The 22,296-nt window shown below is 40.7% G+C and overlaps 1 protein-coding gene across 5 annotated transcripts in view; it reads left to right on the top strand.

Annotated features, from left to right (window-relative positions):
• Positions 1-21,687, top strand: part of strip2 (striatin interacting protein 2) — a 28,838-nt gene extending 7,151 nt beyond the window's left edge. For 4 of the 5 annotated variants that reach the window (XM_044342919.1, XM_044342918.1, XM_044342917.1 and 1 more), the window contains 21 exons: positions 2,395-2,464; positions 3,648-3,722; positions 6,946-7,080; positions 7,504-7,624; positions 8,567-8,635; positions 9,483-9,589; positions 10,698-10,825; positions 11,188-11,376; positions 12,003-12,053; positions 14,980-15,212; positions 16,099-16,164; positions 16,274-16,337; positions 16,632-16,703; positions 16,854-16,928; positions 17,267-17,364; positions 17,951-18,077; positions 19,176-19,276; positions 19,732-19,798; positions 19,908-20,012; positions 20,291-20,495; positions 21,427-21,687. In XM_044342919.1, coding sequence (XP_044198854.1) covers positions 2,395-2,464; positions 3,648-3,722; positions 6,946-7,080; positions 7,504-7,624; positions 8,567-8,635; positions 9,483-9,589; positions 10,698-10,825; positions 11,188-11,376; positions 12,003-12,053; positions 14,980-15,212; positions 16,099-16,164; positions 16,274-16,337; positions 16,632-16,703; positions 16,854-16,928; positions 17,267-17,364; positions 17,951-18,077; positions 19,176-19,276; positions 19,732-19,798; positions 19,908-20,012; positions 20,291-20,495; positions 21,427-21,677 — 2,409 coding nt within the window. In that variant the 3' untranslated portion in view covers positions 21,678-21,687. The remainder of the gene's footprint in view (positions 1-2,394; positions 2,465-3,647; positions 3,723-6,945; positions 7,081-7,503; positions 7,625-8,566; positions 8,636-9,482; positions 9,590-10,697; positions 10,826-11,187; positions 11,377-12,002; positions 12,054-14,979; positions 15,213-16,098; positions 16,165-16,273; positions 16,338-16,631; positions 16,704-16,853; positions 16,929-17,266; positions 17,365-17,950; positions 18,078-19,175; positions 19,277-19,731; positions 19,799-19,907; positions 20,013-20,290; positions 20,496-21,426) is intronic. The other variant, XM_044342920.1, reaches the window with a different exon arrangement.
• Positions 21,688-22,296: the final 609 nt, after the last annotated feature.

The raw sequence follows: 22,296 nt of genomic DNA, 5'->3' as shown, positions 1-22,296 counted from the left end.
AAAACAGTGAGTTGGATGCCTCCTAAATAAAATGGCACTTGAATTTATTTCAGAATAATTTTCAAAGCCTGTTGCATATTTTCAGTGAAGTAAGTAAAAGCAAGGGAGGCAGCACCTGGTCACAAAGCTTCTTTCATCTGCACTCAGAGTTGTGGGTAATTTTGTTGATTCGTCTGCGCTCCCAAGTGGTTCTCATTTCCTCGTTTTGAAGTGCAGTAATGACATCAAATCATATTACTTTGGCTTGGTGTCATAAACAAACTGCTGACTTGGTCACTGCAGGTATTTATAGAAGACAGTAACATGACAGCACACACAGTTATTTAACCAGGATAGCTGACTCAGACCACATCCTTATTTACAGTGCTGGCCTCGAGGCAGATTTCACAGGGTTAAACACATCTAACACTCGGAGCTCGGAGCCTTTCAGTGCTGCCAGCAGCATTTCTTATTTCTCATTAACATATAATGAATCTTTAATCATCCCTGAAGGGAAATTTCATCAGTTCACATCCCCCACCAAAAAGGTAAGGATAATAACCAAGAATCTTTCAGTCATCTTCTCCTACTACTATAAGGCTCCTGTTTGTCCAAGGTGTTCATACACAGCTTTCACTTTATAAAGGTTGTCAATATTATGATAGTGTGTGTCATTATCGTTATCATTATACAGTTAGGGTCTTGGACTCTTGAGGAAAATTATGGAAATGTTTGTTTTACAGGCATTTGGTCATACAACAGGGTATTAGATAAAGTGAAATTTTGACTTGATGATGACGCTGAATGAAAAGTTAAGGGATCAAAAAACGTATTATGATTCATCCTGAAGGGGACATGATTGTTCCTACAGTCTAGCAATCTTGGCAATCTAGCCAATAGTTGTGGAGACATTTCACTCAAAACCACCTTTTTTGTACAACCGCAAATAACCTCAACTTCATGATGGCAGTACAAGACCAGTTTACCAGTAGGATTCGTCATCTGGGAACCATGAATGTCTGTGTAAAATTTTGTGCCAATCCATCTAGTAGATGTTAAGTAAAAACCTGTTAGAAGATGTTATTAGGATTCATCCTCTGGGCAGCACAGATATCTGATTTTGATTTCATTGCAACCAATCCAGTAGTTGTCAAAACATTTCACTAAAAACTTATGATTCATCCTGAGGGGGACATGATTGTTCCTAATTACGTGGCAATCTATCCAACAGTTGTGGAGACATTTCACTCAAAACACCTTTTACAACCATAAATAATCTCAACTTCATGGTGGCAGTAGAAGAAAAATTAGAGGTTTACCATTAGGAGTTGTCATCTGGGAACCATGAATATCTATATAAAATTTTGTGCCTATCCATCTAGTAAATATTAAGTGAAAATCTATCAGAAGATCAGTAATGTTATTAGGATTCATCCTCTGGGCAGCACGGATATCTGATTTGATTTCATGGCAATCCATCCAATAGTTGTTCAGATATTTCTGGAACACGTTGACTTACTGACCAACAGATTAACCAGCATTGCCATCAGTAGTGTGGCTGAAAACCTTCCAATTTTGGTTTTACTTGATCAGTAGGTAGAGAAAGATTTCTGACCTCTTGAAACCCAGTCAAAACCCATCAGATACAACTTTGTCATCAAGCTAAAAACAAGACTCTTTTTTTTTTCTCTCATCTCTGAAAAGTTGATGTTTTCGACATATACATTAGCAGTGGTGCAGTCTCATGAACTGTACTGTAGCCAGTGAGTGTTCACAGGGACCTTACACTAATGTGTGCAGGCTGTCTCAAGGGCACGTGCTAATCACAGGGTGAGGCTAAAGTCTGAGCTAAGTCAGACCCTCAACTGGATACAGCAACTAATCTGCTTTGAAACTGGGACCATATTGACTCCTGTGCCCTCTCTTTCCTCACGTCCTCCTCTGGGTGTGCATCATTATCATCAGAAGCAGTTTATTGCTACATTGGAGCATCTGGATGGACTACTTTGTTAGGGAAAGCATCCTTTAACCGCTTGATGAGGGTGATGAAAGCAGTGGCTGTGCGTGCCCGTTGAGAGCACCTGTAATTGTGAGTGACTGTGGATAAGAGGATCTGAGAGAAAAAATGTAAATGACTAATCAACGGTGCCTAGAGATCCAGCAACCAATCCAAACCACTCAGCAGCAAAATACATATGGTTAAGCAAAAATGTGACAGAGGCTGAAGAGTGTGTGTGTGTGTGTGCATGTGTGGGTGATTGTAAATGGAGTTCAGGGTATTTGTAGGTGTTGCAAAATGTGAATAGCCTATGTTTGAGTGTATCTGTTTGCATGTGGGTGTCAGGACATCTGTGGTTAGCTGAGTGCAGTGTCACACTACAGTGTAATTTATGCTTATGTGTACTTCGTTCACAGAGCTCGATGGAGTCTCCCAACTTGGAGTTTGAGTATGGAGACACAGACACACTTACCGCTGAGCTTTCAGGTAAGACTGAGAAGCTACTAAACTTGCAACAATCTCAGACTTTTACTCATTTTGATTAAAATAAAATATAACCACTGAAGTGCAACAAAAGTTTGCATCTAATTTGTTTCTCTCATACAGACTTGACTGATTAGTAAAATCTCTGTTGCTGTGATTCTACTTTTTATTTTTAACTAAATTCTGTTTTATCCATAAAAGACAGATCTATATTTTTTTTAATTGTAAACCTGGATTATCATTTACCTTTGTGCACATCTCCAGTCTGGTTAATTTCTTGAATGTGTGCTCTTTTTTAAAAAAATTGCAATTCTTTAATGTCAAATTTGCAAAATTTTTGAAATTATGAATAATAATTTTATTTACATAGCACTTTTCGAAACACTTTCGAATGGTTGTTATGCGTGACACACTCAAGATGTATTGCAGAATTCCTGCAATACTACCTCTGTTTCTACTCAGCATACAGAATTGGATAGGAAGAATAATTCTGCATTCCTCTGGTTTTTCAGCTGTTTTATGTTAACAGTGTTACCATCTGAAGGCACAGAACAAAAATCTCCTGGTCCTAGCATGTTTTCTGGACAAATAGGACACATTGCATGACTAATGTCGTGACTAATCATAAACACTGTGATTATACATTCAAAACTGTTGAAATATTCCAGCATCTGTGTAGCCGGTGATGGCGCATATGTGACTTGCAGCTTGGTTATTTTAAAGCCAGTAGATGCAAAACAGAATTCAAAACCGCTGATAGATGTTTCCGATTGCACTTTAGGTTATTTGAAGTGTATTATTTAAATTCCGTTTTACTACATACTTTTTTTTCGAAGCCAGCAGATGTGCAGAGAAATAATGGCATTGATTTTAAGTCAAAACGATTGTCCCTTTGGCAAGCGACAGCTGATTTGCCAAGAGTGTTACTCACATTGGCAAACACACACAAATAGACAGTCACGACAGCTTTCTGGCGACAGCTCCTCGGGGTCGAGGAATGACGACTGCTCTCAGATTGTCTCTGAACAGGAGGAGATGCATGGCAACTTGACAAATCACTAGACTGTGCATGAAACAGATGAGATCCATGCTGAGGAGATAGGAGCTCAGAGTTTGCCTTCTGGTACAGCTTACCTGCAGGAGTTTACATTTCTCTAATTTCTGTCCTTTTTCATTCTGTCCACAGAGCTCTACAGTTACACAGAGGAGCCGGAGTTTGCCCTGAACAGAGACTACTTTGAGGAAGACTTCAGAAGCCATGGTACTGTTTGTACAAGCGCATTTGTGTTACTTTAAGGTTTACTTAAAAAAATAATTATTTTTTTTTACATCCTTTAATGTGTTCAGCTCACCTGTAAGGCACCAGCCAGGTGTGTCATTCCCATCTGTCGCTGGCTCACATGAAGAAAGAGAAAAAACTGAGCTTTCTCCAGAGTGTTCCAGACACAAAATGGAATCACAAATACACAAACACACTCTGCCAAGACCTTGCGTTTCACTAGGGCTAGGCAACATATCAATATGATGTCGATATGGATATATCGTCTTAGATTTTGGATATCGTAATATCGAGTTTTGGCATAAGTGTTGTCTTTTCCTGGTTTTAAAGGCTGCATTACAGTAAAGTGATGTAATTTTCTGAACTTACCAGACTGTTCAAGCTGTTCTATTATTTGTCTTTACCCACTTTTGTCATTATATCCACATTATTGATGATTATTTATCAAAAATCTCATCGTGTAAATATGAAGGCAAATTGAAGGCACCAATAGTCATCCTTACAATATTGTTGCAGTATCGATATCAAGGTATTTGGTCCAAAATATTGTGATATTTGATTTTGTCCATATCACCCAGCTCTATTTTGCTGTTCCATATCAAACACACAGAAGTTTCCATTCCAGTAGACTGAAGCTGCTGCTTTTTGTTGCTGTTTGTTTATCAGAGGCCTTGACAGCTCCTCTAACAGTGTGGCTGCTGGTGACCACAGCTCTGATAACAGGGTCCTTAAAGGACACAGTGAAGGTTAAGTAAACATAGTTTTCATCTCACATGATAAAATGTGTACTAAAGGGAATTACAAGTGAAATTTATAAATGCATTTTGACTTCAGCTTACATTTTTACAATTTTTTCTTTCTCTGGAAAATCCAATTATGTCAAATTGTTTGTGTTTTTCACATTTGAAATCACAACTTAAGAGTAAATGCTGTAAAAGGAATGTATTCAACTCAGTTCAGCTCAGTTTTCTCACCTTAGAAGTGCAACACAGGACACAGTGTGCTGCTGTGGTTTTTAAGCCAGCCGGGGTGAGACGAGGTGGCAAGGCACATCAAAGCTCTGCTCTTTTAAGCTTTTCAAAGAATGAATATCCCCACAGATACAGATGGGAGGGCCCTTCCTAACCATGTGATTAACGTTTGATTAGCAAGAACAAAGCGGCTTTTCCAACATGAACTTTGACAAGAGATGACTATTTGCTGACATGTTTCTGGAGATGATGGACCAATAATTACACCTTTATTTTGTGTGTAACATAACACTGAGATTGCTCTGAAGGTCTCAAGTCACCATGGCACACACTGTAGACTAAAGAGCGTCTTTCCATTTGGACTAGAAAAAGAGCGAGGCAAGCTTCATCCTCTTTATCTGTCACCTCCTCTCCAAGCTGAGGGGTAATGAATAGCGGGATTATATGGGAACTTCTCTGGCTGCTGTTTTACAGAGATAGAGCACAGAGCTGCCTCTTTGCATCACAGTCTTTTCATTAGTGTGTGTCTGTTTGTCTGTATGTGCTCAGTTAGCTTTATATGTCAGAGGGTGGTTCCCTGTTTGCTCTTTGTGTGTGTGCATATGTCAGTGCGACTGACAGTGTGCTCATGTGTGTTACCCTGTGCTACCAGTTCCCTATCAGTCACTCACATTAATCACTGTGATTATCATGACATGTCTAATTTAAGCTCCTTACTGTTAAAAAAAAAAAAACAAAAAAGGGAGAGTTTTTGGAGGACAATGGTGAAACTAGAAAGCACTTTTTGTTTCCTCACTTGAGTAAACAGTGCAGGGTATAAGTAGAATAATATCTGAGCTTCACTGATAATGGTGATGTTACTGCCCATTACTGTCCACTTAATCAAATGAAGTCTAAGAATAGAAGACTTACACAGTGAAAAAAAATTAGGCTTGAATTCTTGCCAGAGGAGGCGTGAATTTCTCGTTGCACATTTACATTTAGTAGTAGTAGTAGTTTTTAGTGTTCACTTTTGACAGTAATCTTCCTTTTTTGTGCATGTACACTTTGTGGGTCTGTTTTCTACTCATGACTCCACTGACTGTTAATTACAGCTCTGTATGCTTCAGCACTCTGTAGCTTTCAGCTATTTCTAGAGCTGATGCAGTGCGCCTGAACATGATGTTGAAAACTAATGACAGACAGATCAAAGCAGCGGTTAGTCTCTATATTTACACACTATAAAGAATTATTACTGTGAGTAACCAGATGATAATAGTCTAACATTATTTGCAGTCACTGGATTCCCCAAATAGTCTTCAAAGAGTTCAAATAATTTGTATGTGAGACTTTGGGGAGAAAGACAGAGGAGATGAGATGTATGACATGCAGAGTGAAGAGTGAAGGAAAGCCCTAAAGAGAATAGACAGAAAGAAAGACTGGAACATAAAAACACCTTTAAAAAAGTGAGGTTGTCCCCCTAAATGGCTGAATCTGGTAAGTCCCCAAATTGCACTTAGCTTTGAAACTTGTTTTCATGTATTGATGTGTTTCAAAACACATGATACACCATGGCTGGATAAAATATTAAAACCAGATGATAACAAGTACAAAGTGACTAATAGGAAAAAAATAAGGAGTATGATAATGAGCATGAAGTGACGAATAGAAAAGAGAAAACAGACCCTATATTACAGAAATGTATTTTCCTTATTTTGTCTCAGTTTGACTTAAATTGTCAAATAAACCCCTTTCATGACAGTCATTTTGACTTGTCAAAGCAGGAAAAGCACAGGTGTAACTGATAACATTAACAATGGCTTCATTCTGTTAATTGTCCCGGTAAGTCATGTCAGTGAGTGAGCATGCACAATACCAGAGCGAAAACCAGGAACTGGCTCACCTAAATGGAATGCAGCCATCATTCAAATGTCATTAATTTCACCCGTGCATTTCCTGCTTTGACAAGTCGACATGTCTGCTATAAAAAGGAAACAAGGAAACAGGTCTATTGTCAACTGACTGCATCATACACAACACAGTCAGGGCACAATATGTTTTTCATTGTATGAAAATGCACTGTATATTACAATAAATTCCTTGAATACCTTTGAAAGCTAGATGCAAGACTGTGTAATTGTCCACTGAAAGTTACATAGTCTCACTTTAAAACCCATACAAAGCAGAGGAAAATATACTGATGAAGTGCTTCTGAAAGTAACCTTGGACTCGGTGTTGTCGTGTCTGTGCTGCAGCCCGAGGCAGGAGGTGGATCGAGCTGACAGTGGAGGAGCAGAGGACGTATGTGATGAGGCTGCTGGATGCACTGGAGGTGACTGACAGAGACAAGAGGCTGAAGGTGGCCAGAGCAATCCTCTACCTGGCTCAGGGTACGTACTGTGATGCAGCATGCGACTGCAGCAGTTACTTAACAGCTGTAATCTGATACTCTGCTACATTTGAACAGAAATTTGCTTTGAACAGCTCAATATCACATCACCGTAATGCGAGGGCCCCTGCTCATAAAGTACTTGTCAGCACAACATATAGTAGCACACAGTAGAATTATGAAAACGAATGCACACTTATATGAGCAGTACAGTATATCAGCTATTTCATATTTAATCTCTAATTTATAGAGTGTCAAACACTTATTCTGTGTCTGTGTTCACGTGTATGTGTAAGAGAGAAAGTTTATGTATTATTCTAAAGTAATTGGTTAGTTAGACACCTCAAAACCCCCCCCAAAAAAGTGCAAACAGCTTAAAAACACACTTCTTATGTCCCATTCTTCCCGACACTTTCTTCACCAGGAGTGTTTGATGAGTGTGACACAGAGGTGGATGTGCTCCACTGGTCCAGACACAACGTCTTCCTGCTCTACGACATGGGCATCTTCACAGCGCTGCTGGAGCTGCTCAGCATGGAGATAGAGTGAGTAGGACACACACAGGTTATACTGTATGAGTCATTAAAACATTTCTAGACTATTGCAGGTGAAAAAAAAGAACTGCCAGGTAAAATGAAATGCCCGGGTGATGACATCAAATTATTGAGGAAATCAGGAATACTTTTTCTTTAATATAAGCGACAATGGTGCACCCTCACCATGGATTTACTTGATAGGACTGCAGACGTGCTGCTGCTTGTGTATTTACAGTAGAGGGACATGAAGGGAAATTGGCAAACAAGCTAGAGACACAGAGAGGGACAACCTTAGGTCAAAGATTCAAGTCCCAAAAGAGTCTATGTTTCTTTCCGTACTAGAGGAACAAAATTCTCTCAGACTCCCATGTTTGATGCTCAGGTCCCTCAGCATGTCTGCTCGTTCCCTTCCAAATTCCTTCCATGTCCTCTTTGAGTAAGAGACGCTCGCTCGAGTGACAGGAGAGCACGTTCGCAGGGACAGAAGGACACAGACAGACTGAAATGCAAGAATACAGAAAACATGCCGGCTGTGATCCGAAAACACCCGCTGAGGACGCGGTGCGGCAGCGCAGCGGCTCCTTCAAACCGGCTTTGTTGCTACTGGTGTCAGCCTCAGTTGGGATCCGGCGCTTCTTTGTTGTTACATAAGCTGCTCTGAGGCATCATGGCACAGTCTGGCCTATCACCATGCCGCAGAGCAAAGCGGTGTAAGCAAGCCAATCAGGCAAATACACACATGACGTTTGGCAGGTCCTGGCTGGGAATTTAAAAAAAAGCATAAAAAAGGCTTTACATAAAAAATAACTGGATATGTGTATAATCCCTTGATCATTATGTTGTTAATATTATATGTTGGTCATATATTACTTGGAACTATATACAGAGTAGCTCTTCTTTTTCAAATAAGCCACTAAAAGGATGTGATCGTTCATGTGTGTGTGTCTGCAGTAACAACCAGGCGTGCAGCAGTGCAGTGAGGAAGCCTGCCATCTCTCTTGCAGACAGCACAGAGCTCAGGTGAGGAATACAACCACATTACACAGTTTTCCTTCATCTCTGATAAAAATGAAGCCAATAAGTAATGTACAAACTGATTTTTAACATATAAGATATTTTCCAGTTTCCCAATTTTACAGTGTGTTTTCTGTGTGGCTGTTTTTTTTTTTTCTCCTATTTTTTAATTCATTTCAGTATTTCTCATTCTCTCCTTCCTGTCATCTGGCCACATGCACACGCATTTACAGACACACGCACACACAGCTAATCTGCAAAATTTAATTGTGTTCTTTGTCCCTTTCCCTCACATTCATTTTCAATGTGTGCTTCTGCTTAATGGAATTGATTTTTGAACGAAATAGGCCAAACACCCCACCACACACACACACACACACACACACACACACACACACACACACTAATGTCGTCACACATACACAGGGCTCCGTCTGTGCACTCCCCAGATGAACACTTACGAATAATTACAGGCTAGGGGAGTAGATTCACACCTAATTGCTGCTACAAAATTGAAAACCATTATAGTTATTTTGAACAAAATGGGAAGCTTTGTTGAGTGAACAAAGCACTTAATGCACAAAACACCACCTGACTTAAATCAGTTAATTATAAATGATGAGAGACCATGAAATTATTTCTTCCCGTTCTCAAATGCACATGCAGTTTGCATAAAGCAAATCTGCCACTTGCACTTACCTTTCATTGTTACATATCATTTCTTTTATCACATTATTTTGGGCCACTAGCATTGTTTAGGGCACCAGTAAAATGCCTACCAAACACACACACACACACACACACTTACATGTGACCAAGCTGATTCCTGTGTGCGTTTCTCTTCTTCTTACAGAGTGTTACTGAGCATCATGTATCTGATGGTGGAGACCATAAGAGTTCAAACAGAGGACGACAGACCAGAGTGGAGAGCTGCCAGAGAGGCCTTCAAGAATGAGCTAGGTGTGTATGTAAAACCAATACAAGGCACCCTTACTGAAATATGTGTTGTTCCAGTGGAGTATTCCCTTTATCAGTTTAAGACTTTATATGAATAGATGTAACCAAACTTGTAGTCATGGTAGCGGTATGGCTCTGTCAGTCCACCACGTTGGTCCAGATTAAAATATCTCAACAACTATTGGATGGTTTGCTATGAAATTTGATCCAGATTTCATGGTCCCCAGAGGATGAACTTCAGTTTATGACCAAATACCTGCAAAACTAATGACAGCCCCACCTCTACTTAGTTTTTAGTGCTAATTAGCAAATGTTAGTATGTTAGCTAAAGTAAGATAGTGAACATGGTAGTATCATGAACATGGTAAATATTATACCTGATGAACATCAGCATGTTAGCATTATTATAGTGAGCATGTTAGCATGCTGACAGTAGCCTTTAGCTCAATACACTGCTGTTGCATGGCTATAGACTTTGTCTTGTTTGAATATAGACTACTAAAGTTTGTTTTTATTTGATATACGCTCACCTGCCACTTCGTTATGAACACCTGTACAATCTAATGCAATCCATTACAACAGCTCTGTCATAAATTTGACACATTTATGAAGCTTATACATTCTCAGTTTTTGTTGACATTGTCAGAAAGGTGATAATTCTACTTTATGTCTACTATTGAGCTTGTAGTGGGTTGTGGTGGTTTACTGGAATGCATTATATTGAATGGTGTTCCTAATGGAGTGCATCATATTGAAAAGCGCAACCCATTAACATACATGAGTAAAGCAAAATATTAGGAACACTTTTCAATATGATGCACTCCAGTACACTACCACCACCGCTGTTGTATTGGATTGCATTAGATTGTACAGGTGAACCTAATGAAGTGGCTGGTGAGTGTAAGTCTAATGTCTTGTGCTTTGTGCAATTTTAATGAGTGATCTCATTGTTTGGTAAATTTCATTCCAGTAAGTTAGACTATAATTGGAAAAAAATCCCTAATTTATGGCCATCACGTTGTATCTTGAAAGGAGTGTATACCTTCACAGTTGCTTTCATATATTCACATATCCAGTCCAAATATATTGTCTGTAACCTTTCACCCTGCAGGGTCACCTCTGTACAACGGTGAGCCTTTTGCCCTGCTCCTCTTCACCATGGTGACCAAGTTCTGCAGCATGAATGCGCCACACTTCCCCATGAAGAAAGTACTTCTGCTGCTCTGGAAGACCATCTTGGTTAGTACATCACAACCATTCATACATCTGAGGAGAATGCACATTCATCTGTGCACTTCTGTGTTTGTGTGCATTTGTTGCTGCTTTTATATTTGTTTTTACCCACAAATTGCACATATTTTAAAGCAGTGGTCCAAATCTGGGGGTCAGTCCATTTACCTACAAACTGCCTATTCTGCCTGGACTTTTATAAACGTTCAATTGCACTTACAATTACCTAACCATACTAGATTTTTTTATTTCTTGAGAAAAGTATGAAGAATGAATTGTTGGATAAAGATACAGTCACTTGTGTTCAGGCCTCTCCTTGATTCATAAGCTCATAAATCTCTGTGTTTTCCATCTCCATCATTACTGTCCAGTTCACCTTGGGGGGTTTTGAGGAGCTGCAGGAGATGAAAGTGCGGGGCCGCGAGCGTCTGCACCTGCCCCCACTGCCAGAGGACAGTATCAAGGTGGTCAGAGCCATGAGAGCAGCGTCGCCACCGGCCTCCGCCATGGAACTAATCGAACAGCAACAGCAGCAGAAGAGAGGCCGCCGCAGCCGCAGGGTACACACTCCCCCACACACACACACAAACACACACACACACAAACACGCCACACACATTCAGAGTCTCATTTGTCTCGTTTAACTCGTTTAACACATAGTGTAAATGCAAAAATCGAATATGCATTCACCGAGAACGACATGTTCGTTTCAAACACATCTAGCAGTGCAGTTTCACACACAGTCCCAGAGTTGTGCTCCAACATCCAGCTGTTTATCTAACCCGGTAACACAGAAGACAAAAGTGTGCGTGGTATCTTTAACCCTACAGTATATCTGCACAACAATAACATCATAAGTGCTAACTGAGATCATACAGGCACTCAAGACTAATGCTAAGTCTTTATAATTATTTGCTTCATCTGTTTCCAGTAAAGTGACTATCGAATTCCTTCTGTAACTCCTCCTATAACTCTTTGCTGGGTCCAGTTTTCCAAAAGTGCTTTGGTGCCAACATCATCAGTTCCCTGTTGTAAGTCAGTGACCACAGATGATCTTGGTGCTGGGACGGCTTTGGGAATCTCAGCCCAGCCTGCTGTTTGTAAAGCTTTAACCAGACAGGCTCTCTCTCTCTCTCTCTAATTGCCCTCTGGTTTCTCATTGCCCCTCTTCCTTGTGTCCCCACAGAGTGCCTTTGTTGATAGCTTGGAAGGAGACAGTCCCTTTCCCAAGAAGCAGGTCTTTACCCACAAATTCCCTCTTCGTTTTTTTTTCCCTCTGCATTTTCTCTCTGCATTGAGCTGGACTTTTTTGCACTCCTCTCCCACATCCCCGCCACCTTCTATCCTTTTGCCTTCCCCTCTCTTTGCTCTTTTCTTTTTCTCCTTCTCTTATTCTCTTCCTCCTGTTATTAAACCTCATTTGATCACACAGGGATGCACCAAAACGTAGAGAGTGATGTTTCACAACACTGAAAAATTTAATTACTCATGTTATCTAAATAATTGTATCTAGACACTCCAAACTAATCTGATGACAGAAATAGATCAGAAACGTTAAGGTTTTGGTGCAACCCTACTCTGTGCTGGACATCTAATACTGCATGTTTGTTCTTCATTTATTTCCATTTTCCTTTGTCTCTTATTTTTCTTTCTTTCTTAACTTATCCTCCTTTCATTTACTTCTTCTTACACATGCCTCCATGTCTCCATCACTTCCATAGACATTTTTTAACTTATTTTTAGCCTCCTCATGGCCCTTTTTTTCGTCCACCTGCTCCTCTCCTCATTTGCTTTTTCTCTTAATATTTCTCCTCTTCTTCTTGCTTTTTATCCTCCTCCTCTTCCTCCCTGTCCTCCCACTTTCCTTTCCTCTTTCCTTCACACAGTATTATTTAGTCTCACTTTTCAATTCAGTTCTCTCCTCACTCTCCATTTACACCTCATATCGTCCCTTCCATGTTCTCATTTCTTCTTCCTCTCTCCTCCTCCTCCTCTTCCTCCTCTCTCCTCCTCCACTGCGGCCTGCTCGGTACGGGGGCGGGGTTTGAGAGACAGGGCTGACTTGCTGGCTGTTGTCATTGGCGCTGGAGCGGTCACTCTCCACTGTCCCATAAAGACAGTCACTTCAGACATCAACAGTAGTAGCATCTCCCCTTGTAGTTTTCATCACATTTGCTACCAGGTTTGGCCTCAAAAATCACCTTGCACCGTAGACTCTGGACTAGGGGTCAATGTCATTAAATTGCATTCATTGAGGAGGTCTTGAATATAGTTTTTCCTCCGAGGGTGTTATATTTGGGTTTCAGTTAACCTCTTAAATGGATGTCATTGAAAGCAGTTGCCCCCTAACCCTGATAGAAAAACACTAGCTTTACCTCCCACATAGCAGAGAATGGCTTCTCCATAGAGAATGGCTCACGACACAGTTTCACTTCCTCTCTCCCTCCCTCTCTTCCTTCTTCCCACCATACACTCACTATATATTCCTCACGTAGTCCAGCATTAGTACTACCACTGGCACACCATACATCGACTGCACTAGCTCAACTAATGTCCAGAACGCTGACTCATGCCTGACGCTTGCACTATTGCCCCAGTCATTCATTGGAGAAATGGTTTGAACTGAGATACTATGTGTGTGTGTATGTGTGTGAATGTGTGTTTCGCACTTGAACTGATATGGAATTGTTTGTAGATAAGAGCTCAACTAAAAGGCCTTATTAGGTTTTCTTACTGTTTTTATGCCTGTATCTCTTTGAATGCAGATGTGTGGTAAGTTGAACCAGAAATGTTGCTTGCGGTTGCTGTGGAAAGTTTTCTTTTCCCTCCCACTTTGGGAAAATGTCACATTGATTTTGAGCTGCCCTTTAAGGATTTTGGTAATTCTACGGTTTTCAACACAACAGTGGTCTGTACAAGATAGAAGAGAAGAATTCAAAAACAGCACTGTTTCTTTTTTTTTTAAAGGAATAGTTTTACATTTTGGGAAATGTTTGCAAGCTTATCTGCTTTCATGTTGATAGTTAGATGAAAAGATTGATACCACTCTCATGTCTGTACACTAAATATGAAGCTGGAGCCAGGAGATGATTAGCTTAGCTTAGCATTAAGACTGGAAATGGGTAAACATCTCTGCTGGCTCGATCCAAAAATACAAAAAACATCTGCCAAAACTAATATGTTTTATCACTTTTGTTTACTGTGTACAAAAACTGAAATGTCAAAACAACAAGTTGTGGTTTTACAGGGAGAAGGAAGGAAGAAGTCACTGTTAGCAGTCAAAGAATAGCCTAACACATAACCTGCTATAAATCTGTAACTTTAAAAAAACGAAGATATAATGTGTTTATTAGTGAGCTTTAGAGGTGCCGGTTGGTAGATGTTTTTACCTTTTGACAAAGCCAGGCTAACTGTTTCCTCCTGTGCCCAGTTTTTATGCTAAGCTAAGCTAACTGCCTCCTGGCTCTAGCGTCATCTTTAAATCCACTGCACACCCATACTCATCCCGCACAGGTGTTTTCACTTACCTTGTTTAGTTAGATCTCTTCCATGGACTTTGTGGGTGTGCACAAACTGTACTTGACTGACATATCCCTCATCCTTCTGTTGGTTTTATTGCACCTGTCAACAAATTGGCTTTGTCACTCTTATTAGCACATAGCTTTGGATACACCTGTGTGGGTGTGCAAAGGTCTTTAACAAGAATACACATACATGAGAGCTGTATCAATCATCTCATCTCACTCTGCTAGAGAGTGAATAAGTGTAACTCCCCAAAATGTTAAATTCCTTTAAATGAAAATACTGGTGTTTTCTTTTACAGTTTGTGCTAGTCTTTTTAGATACATTCACATTGTAAACCTAAATGCTTCTTTTTGATCTATCACTAAATTGGAATTTTGTTAGTTTTTTTGTCAGGCTGTTCATAGTATCTTTTAAATGGGGCAAATGTCTGATATATCAGAAAAACCTAGCAGCTTTCTGTAATGCTTTATCTACAAGAAATTTACCTGGGTCGTCCCTTACGACGGTTCACAGTGAGGTTTTTACAAAGTTACAAATATTGGATGGTTTAGTTACTCCTTGGAGTGTGTTTATAGATAATCTTAACATGAGCAATCCTCCCAGTGCAGCTGACCTCCTGCTCTCTCTCTCTCTCCCAGCCTCTGGTCAAGCAAGACAGCCTGGACACATACAACGAGCGGGACCCCTTTAAGAACGACGATGCACGGGATGAGGAGGAGGACCCAGAGGACACAGACAGCGGCATCGAAGGCGAGGTGGACCCCTTGGACCGTGATGTCATCATCCAGCCCCCACCGCCACCGCCTCCTCTGAGACCCCCGACGGAGAGGGTCAACTTCCCTAAAGGCCTTCCCTGGGCCCCTAAAGTCAGGTTAATTGCACAGTTTTTGTTTCTAATTCAGTTTTTTCAGTAATTCTAGTAAATCAGCAGTGCTCAAGAGCAATTTCAGCTCTGCCTCACTTCAAGATGAATCACAAACTTTATCCATACTCTACACTAAAAGTTAGACGGGAGATGTTAAATCAGATTCTGCACACAAAATAGCATTAAAAACAAATTATACATTTACCTATGGCTCTTAACTGCTTAAAAAGGATGTCTGTCACATGTTTTATTAGTTTAAAAGCACTTAGGTGTTATTCCATAGAATAAAACCTTCAAATGATGGCTGGCCCTCTGCCATTTCAACCATTAAAGTAGAGAAAACTTCCCACCCACAGCCACTACTTAACACCTTTTGGCTGGCAACTGGTGTCTGTTTTCCACCCTAATTCTGTACCACCATTTGAGAGGTTAAAGCTAAATATTAAATAAAAAATCTCTCTCAGTTTTCTTTTGTCTCTGTCATCTGGCAATATGCTCTCCATCTGTGTATTCCTGTGTGCCTACCCAGGGTGCTGCTGCTGCTTCAGGCACATGAATAATGCATCTGAAAGAGGACACAAACACTTACTAACGCTGCATTTATCAGGCATTAATTATCAGAGAACCTACATTCTGATTATCCTTTAGTGAACTCTTTTTGTGTGTTTCTGTTTATTTCTGTGTCAGTGCATAGCCTTGAATCGAGTGCTGCAACATACAGCTCTGATTAAATGCTGATCAGTAAGACAGACAGCAGCAGCACACAGTGTGACCGATGAGATTTCAGAAAGCTCATGCAGTGTGTGTGTGTGTGTGTGTGTGTGTGGGCGTATGCACACATGTAAATGCTCCTTTAAACTCCTTTGACTGTAGCCTGTTTGTGTATCTACAGGGAGAAAGACATTGAGCACTTCCTGGAGACCAGTAGAAACAAGTTCATCGGCTTCACCCTGGGAAGGTAGGTATTTCCCTGGAAGCAAATAATTTCCGTATATTATTCATTGAAATAAAGAAGAAGAAATGATTCACTGGAAATCTCATTGTTTTTGCTGCTCATTGTTTTGTAGTGACACAGAGACCCTCGTGGGCCTGCCCAGACCCATCCATGAGAGTGTCAAGACTCTTAAACAGGTGAGTGTGCTTCAGCCACTCACTAATGCAGATTCTCAGACTCAAATGTCCTCCTCGTTTATTTCATTATGGCTGGAGTGTCTACTAATCAATACTCTCACTCGCGGTTGAATCCCCCTGGCATTGGCATCCCAGTTAAAAATCCATACCCCCTGTTTGAACAGGCTGAGAAGTGTAGTTACACACAGGAATACCCCTGTGGATGTCAGTCAGTAATGGTAATTAACACATCCTTCCAACACCTCTGTATACAGTCACTTGTGTGGTATCATTTGGTTTCCTTCTCTCCTCCAGCACAAATATGTTTCCATTGCCGAAGTCCAGATCAAGAGGGAGGAGGAGCTACAACAATGTCCAATGACCCTGGTCAGTTATTCCACCATAAGTAAATATCATGTCTCTGCTCATGTCATTGTCATGTGACAATGAACACAGCCTATTGGATTTAACAGCCTATTGGATTTATACTGTATGTGTGTGTGTTTTGATAGTATATTGTATATATGGACTTTACAGGGTGAGGAGGAGGTGGAGGAGACACCGGCAGAGATGCTGTACCTGGGCATGCTTCCTAACCTCTCCCAGTATGTGGTGAGTAGCTCATAATGTATTATTGATTTCCGTCATTGTACTTAATTTGATATAATTACTAATCAGAACAACATATGGAAAATTCCATAATGTTTTCTTGCTTTTTCGACCCTAGAAACACACATTACATCACACTCATCTGCTATAAAATGTGTTTTTATCCAGTAAAACAGTGTAAACAGGCAAAAGCTGGATTCAAATCTATTTTGGTTAAATGTGGGAATGAATTTAGGTTGGGGACAGATCTTAAAATCAATTGTATGTTTTTCAGATATGCGTTTTTTTGCCTAATTCTAAGATATAAAAATCTCTACATTTTGCTTTGTGTGTTACGTCAGATTGCCCTCCTTAAACTGCTGCTGGCCGCAGCTCCGACCTCCAAAGCCAAAACTGACTCCATTAACATCCTAGCTGATGTGCTGCCTGAGGAGATGCCGTAAGTACTTAAGTGTGGATAGACTGTTGCTGCCCTTGAATCTCTTCCCCCATGGTGCTGTTTTTATCCACCTGCAGACATCTAGAGCCACATTTAGATCCGGCAGTTTAAAGATCAAATTTACCCATATGCTTTCAGATTTCACCACCCTTTATAACAGCTGTTTTTGAGCAGTAATCAATTAATAAAATCTTGTAATGTGAAGAATATATGAAAAAAGAATAAGTGAAAAGCAAATTTACTCATTATTTGCTCCCTCAAACCACTATTTGGAGCTTATCAGGCTGCCACCTCTGAGAAAAGTCTATTTTTTCAAATCATATTTTCTGTGCAAATGGAGTACTTTTAAAAACACACTCACTCTGGATTATTTTTGGTCTGCAGGGTGGCTTTTTTAGATTGACGAAGAGAGCAACCTGAGAGAACTGAAAGACAATTGAACATAGGAAACAGAATATGTTTTTCCAAATAAGAGGGAACAGTCTGTCTCTTCATGTTTTTATATTAACATAGTTGTATTTGTCTCTTGTTGAGACAAAACTGTTATTTGAGACCTTGTGTGTGTGTGTATGTGTGTGTCCTCCAGTATCACAGTCCTTCAGAGCATGAAGCTCGGAATTGACGTGAACCGTCACAAGGAAATCATTGTCAAGGCCATCTCTGCTCTTCTGCTGCTGCTCCTCAAACACTTCAAACTGAACCACATCTATCAGGTCACACACAACACACACCTCTGTTCTTCCCTCCTACAGACACCTCACATTACCTTCTTTGGCCTCTCTTTCATTTCTCTCTCCTCTTTCTCCGTCTGCCTACACATACACACACACACTCACCAGTAGCCGTGCACCTCCCCCCACATTACCTTCACTATCCTCCACCTGATTATCCGGTCAAGCGTGCCATTACTTTCCTCCTTTCATTCTCCTCTCCACCCCCACCCTTGGACCACCATCCCCTCTCTTGTACGTCACAAGAGCTGAAGCTACGTTCTCACAATGAAGACAGAAAACAGACAGACTGACAGAGAGCATCTGATCTAAAATCTAAAAAATGATTCGGGCCCTATTTCATGTTTTATTTCTCCTTTCAGCTGCACTTGTCCAGATGTAAAATTATCTTATTGAATAGTGTCAGTGCAGTGGCACAGAGGTATGTTTTCTGTTGCTAGGAAGGGACATTCCTTTACAATCTTTTCAAGTGGCTGCTCTGCACACTTATAGTTGTAGCGCCCTCTGCTGCCACAAAAGGAGACTGCACATATAATGCAGTCACTGCTCTGTACATTGTTTTACAACCACACAGACACAGTGTTATAAAAAACTGTCTTAAAGGATAAATTACTTACGCAAATACTTAATAATCTTCAGCAAGGAATCATTACATGCAGAAAACAGGGCAAAATTAGCACATTTAAACCACCACAATCAGTCAAAATGCTGATATATGAGCTCATGATAATTCAGCAGCGGAATGCTTTTCATCTTGGTAAAGCTTCCTGGATGAGGTAAAGGATTTACATAGCTGACTCATGAAAATAGAAATCCTCCTGGTTGTTGACCTTTTACCCCACACAGGAAACTCATCAATGATACAAGATTATCAGCTGCAGGATTATTCTTTTCCAGAGATATGGATTTCCTTTTCATGATTTGTGTCATTAACATCACTGTCTATCTTAAACATTCTTTACCTCATCTATAAAATGGTTTAAGACCACATAAGACTGTGTAAAATGTATATTTATCAAAGTATTTTGGTTCTAGGACAGAAACTAACTCTTCACACTGCCGCCTCCTCTTTTCCTGCAGTTTGAGATTGTCTCGCAGCACCTGGTGTTTGCCAACTGTATCCCACTCATCCTCAAGTTCTTCAACCAGAACATCATGTCTTATATCAGTGCCAAAAACAGGTAAGATCTTTTTTTTCACTCAGTGTATCCTCAGTATAAAAACTGCACTTTTTGTTTTGCTGTCTAATGACAGGCAGGTTCAGTTTGGCACAAGAGACGCAGTAAAAAAAAGTGAGCTCTCGTTATCTTCATCCCATTACGATTAAAGATAAAGATGGTCTTCTGGTATGACAGTATAAAACAGGTTATCACAAGTATGAGCGGAAGTCCTGTATCTCACGAATGTACAAGTGCAGGCATCCAGGAAGTGGCACAGATGGCTTCACAGCAGCAGATTAGGGTGTGAAAGAAATTTAAAAAATCAGGTGACAGGACTTTACAGGTGAAAGAACAGGTCCAGTCTGTGCAGGCTGTAATACCGGACTGACAAGAAGACTTAAATTAAACTATTATTTTACACACTTTGATGCAGCAGTGAACAAACAAAAGATGTTTCCTCCCTGTTCTCATTGCAGTATATGTGTGCTGGACTTCCCCCACTGTGTGGTCCATGAGATGCCTGAGCTCACAGCTGAGAGCCTGGTGAGTCAAAACACCTGACTGATCCACACTGGATGAAGGCCACTAAGGAAAGAAGCCTTCCAGCTTCCAATTATGACCTTGATGTGTGTGTGTGTGTGTTTTTTTTCAGGAAGCAGGAGACAACAATCAATTCTGTTGGAGAAACTTGTTTTCTTGTATAAACCTACTGAGAATCTTGAACAAGCTGACCAAGTGGAAACACTCGAGGACCATGGTGAGTAATCCTCCAACACTGCAAAGAGAGCAGCCTTGAGGGAAAACGTTCACTGACATGACTGTAAAAAGTATAAATCCCAATGTGACTCATGATATGATATGATCAAAATTTTAGTAAAAAAAGGGGGGGGAAGTTAAATTAAATTAAATTTGAGTTACTCACTTGACCAGTAGCAACATGTAAAGTCAGCGGCTTAATCCAGCCATGGATGAACATTTTGTTAACACACAGCATGCTCAGAAATTCTCCTCTCGTCATTTTCATTCTCCCGTCAGATGCTGGTGGTGTTCAAGTCTGCTCCCATCCTGAAGAGAGCCCTGAAGGTGAAGCAGGCCATGATGCAGCTCTATGTTCTCAAGCTGCTTAAGATCCAGACCAAATATCTGGGCCGCCAGTGGAGGAAGAGCAACATGAAGACCATGTCGGCCATCTACCAGAAGGTCCGCCACAGGCTTAATGACGACTGGGCCTACGGAAATGGTAAAAAAAAAAAAAAAGTTCACTTAGGGTTTAGTTAAAGACCTTTTAAACCTTTCAGTATGTTTTGATTTGAGACTATGAGTGCACAAAAGACATTAAAAGATGACTAATTAATAACAGCAGTATCTCAATTTGTACAGATAGTTCCAGCCCTTATTCATGATTTATGGTGATAAAAACTGTTGTATTATGTTATAAACATTTTAAAGTGCAGCTTTAATTAAACTAGTGCCAATGGTTTTCATTTTCCTCAGGAATGTAGGGTCTCAGAGTAGATTTAAGGACAATCTGCAGTGCTCAGAACACTCACAATGACCCTTATTTGTCATTCTCTTCATGCCACAAGGCAGTTTAGCATTTCAGTTCTTCATAAATAAAGTGGTCATGGAGATAATGAGTCCCAGCAGTCTTGCTCTGCCCTCACACAGAGCTGATTAATAGAACAGAGACTTCATTATAAAGAATACACTCACCCCAGCTGTGTGAACATGACATTTCAGGTTAATAAATACTAATTGTTCAATTAATAGCGGGTGTGTAGTGTTTATGTTTCTGTTCGTGCGGTTATGTCTGTATACATGTGTTTGAAATATAATGCTCCCAAAAGCCACCGCTGAACAGTCAGGATCGTGTTGCCATAGCAACAGGGAAAAGGGACTTTTCAGGGTCAACATCCCTTGTGGGAGAGCAAGTAATCTGTCCCCATGAGTGTTACAGAAAGAGATGGATAATAGCAAAAAAAAAAGGGGGGAAATGAGGGGTAATAGTTGGAAATAGAAGAAAATAATTTTATTAGCTGCTGGCTACCCTTATGTTGAAGTACAAGGTGAAAGTAGGTGTATGAACATTCAAGTATATATTAAAATAAGTGCCCTTGAGATTGATTTAAATATTTCCTCCCCTCTGCTATCCACCCTTCCCCTCCTCCCAGATATCGACGCACGGCCTTGGGACTTCCAGGCAGAGGAGTGCGCCCTCCGGGAGAGCATCGAGAAGTTCAACAGCCGTCGCTACGACAAGAACAAGAACGGAGACTTCGCACCCGTGGACAACTGCCTGCAGAGCGTGCTGGGCCAGCGCGTGGACCTGCCCGAGGACTTCCACTACAGCTACGAGATGTGGCTGGAGAGAGAGGTCTTCTCTCAGCCGATCCAGTGGGAGGGGCTGCTGCAGAATCCGTGATGCAGGGACGAGGGAGGGAGGGAGGGAGGGTGAATGTCGGAGGGGATTGTGGCAAATGAGAGGTCACGTACAAGCCTGTCGGAGTGGTTTTAGGGTGCGATTTTAAAGAGGGAGGGGACGTAGGATATTCTGTGACGGAGGGAGGGGGAGGGTAAAGGGGAAAAAAGAAGCCGGAGGTGAAGAAAGTCACCTCGGAGATGGAAGATGAAAGAGAAAAATGGAGCAAAGTTGAGGAGCACAGACGCACAAATAGACGCCACACACTTCACACACACTTGACGCTAACATGTGCCTATGACTACTGTGAACACATGGACGTGACAGGCAAGAACAGAGGTAGCAGTTAATAAGAAACATCTGATATCGCTGTAGCAGGAGACTGTTTTGGCCAGTTATACTGCCTACCCCACATCCCGTTGGTGCTGGTTTGACTCCTCCTTCGTTATTTATTTGTATCAATGTGTGTGGTAACCTTTTTTTATTATAAATGATTTTTTTTTTGAGAGAAGATGTAAATTTAAATGATTTCTAATCAGTTTTTGTCTTGATAATTTGTGGGTTTTTTCATTTTAATCACAAAGCCTATCATAGGTATTGGGTTTTAGATTGTTGGTGATGG

The sequence above is a fragment of the Thunnus albacares genome, chromosome 23, assembly GCF_914725855.1.
Source record: "Thunnus albacares chromosome 23, fThuAlb1.1, whole genome shotgun sequence".
Classification (NCBI taxonomy): domain Eukaryota; kingdom Metazoa; phylum Chordata; class Actinopteri; order Scombriformes; family Scombridae; genus Thunnus; species Thunnus albacares.
The sequence above is the reverse complement of the archived record's forward strand: the minus strand, read 5'-3'. Positions and strand labels throughout refer to the sequence as shown.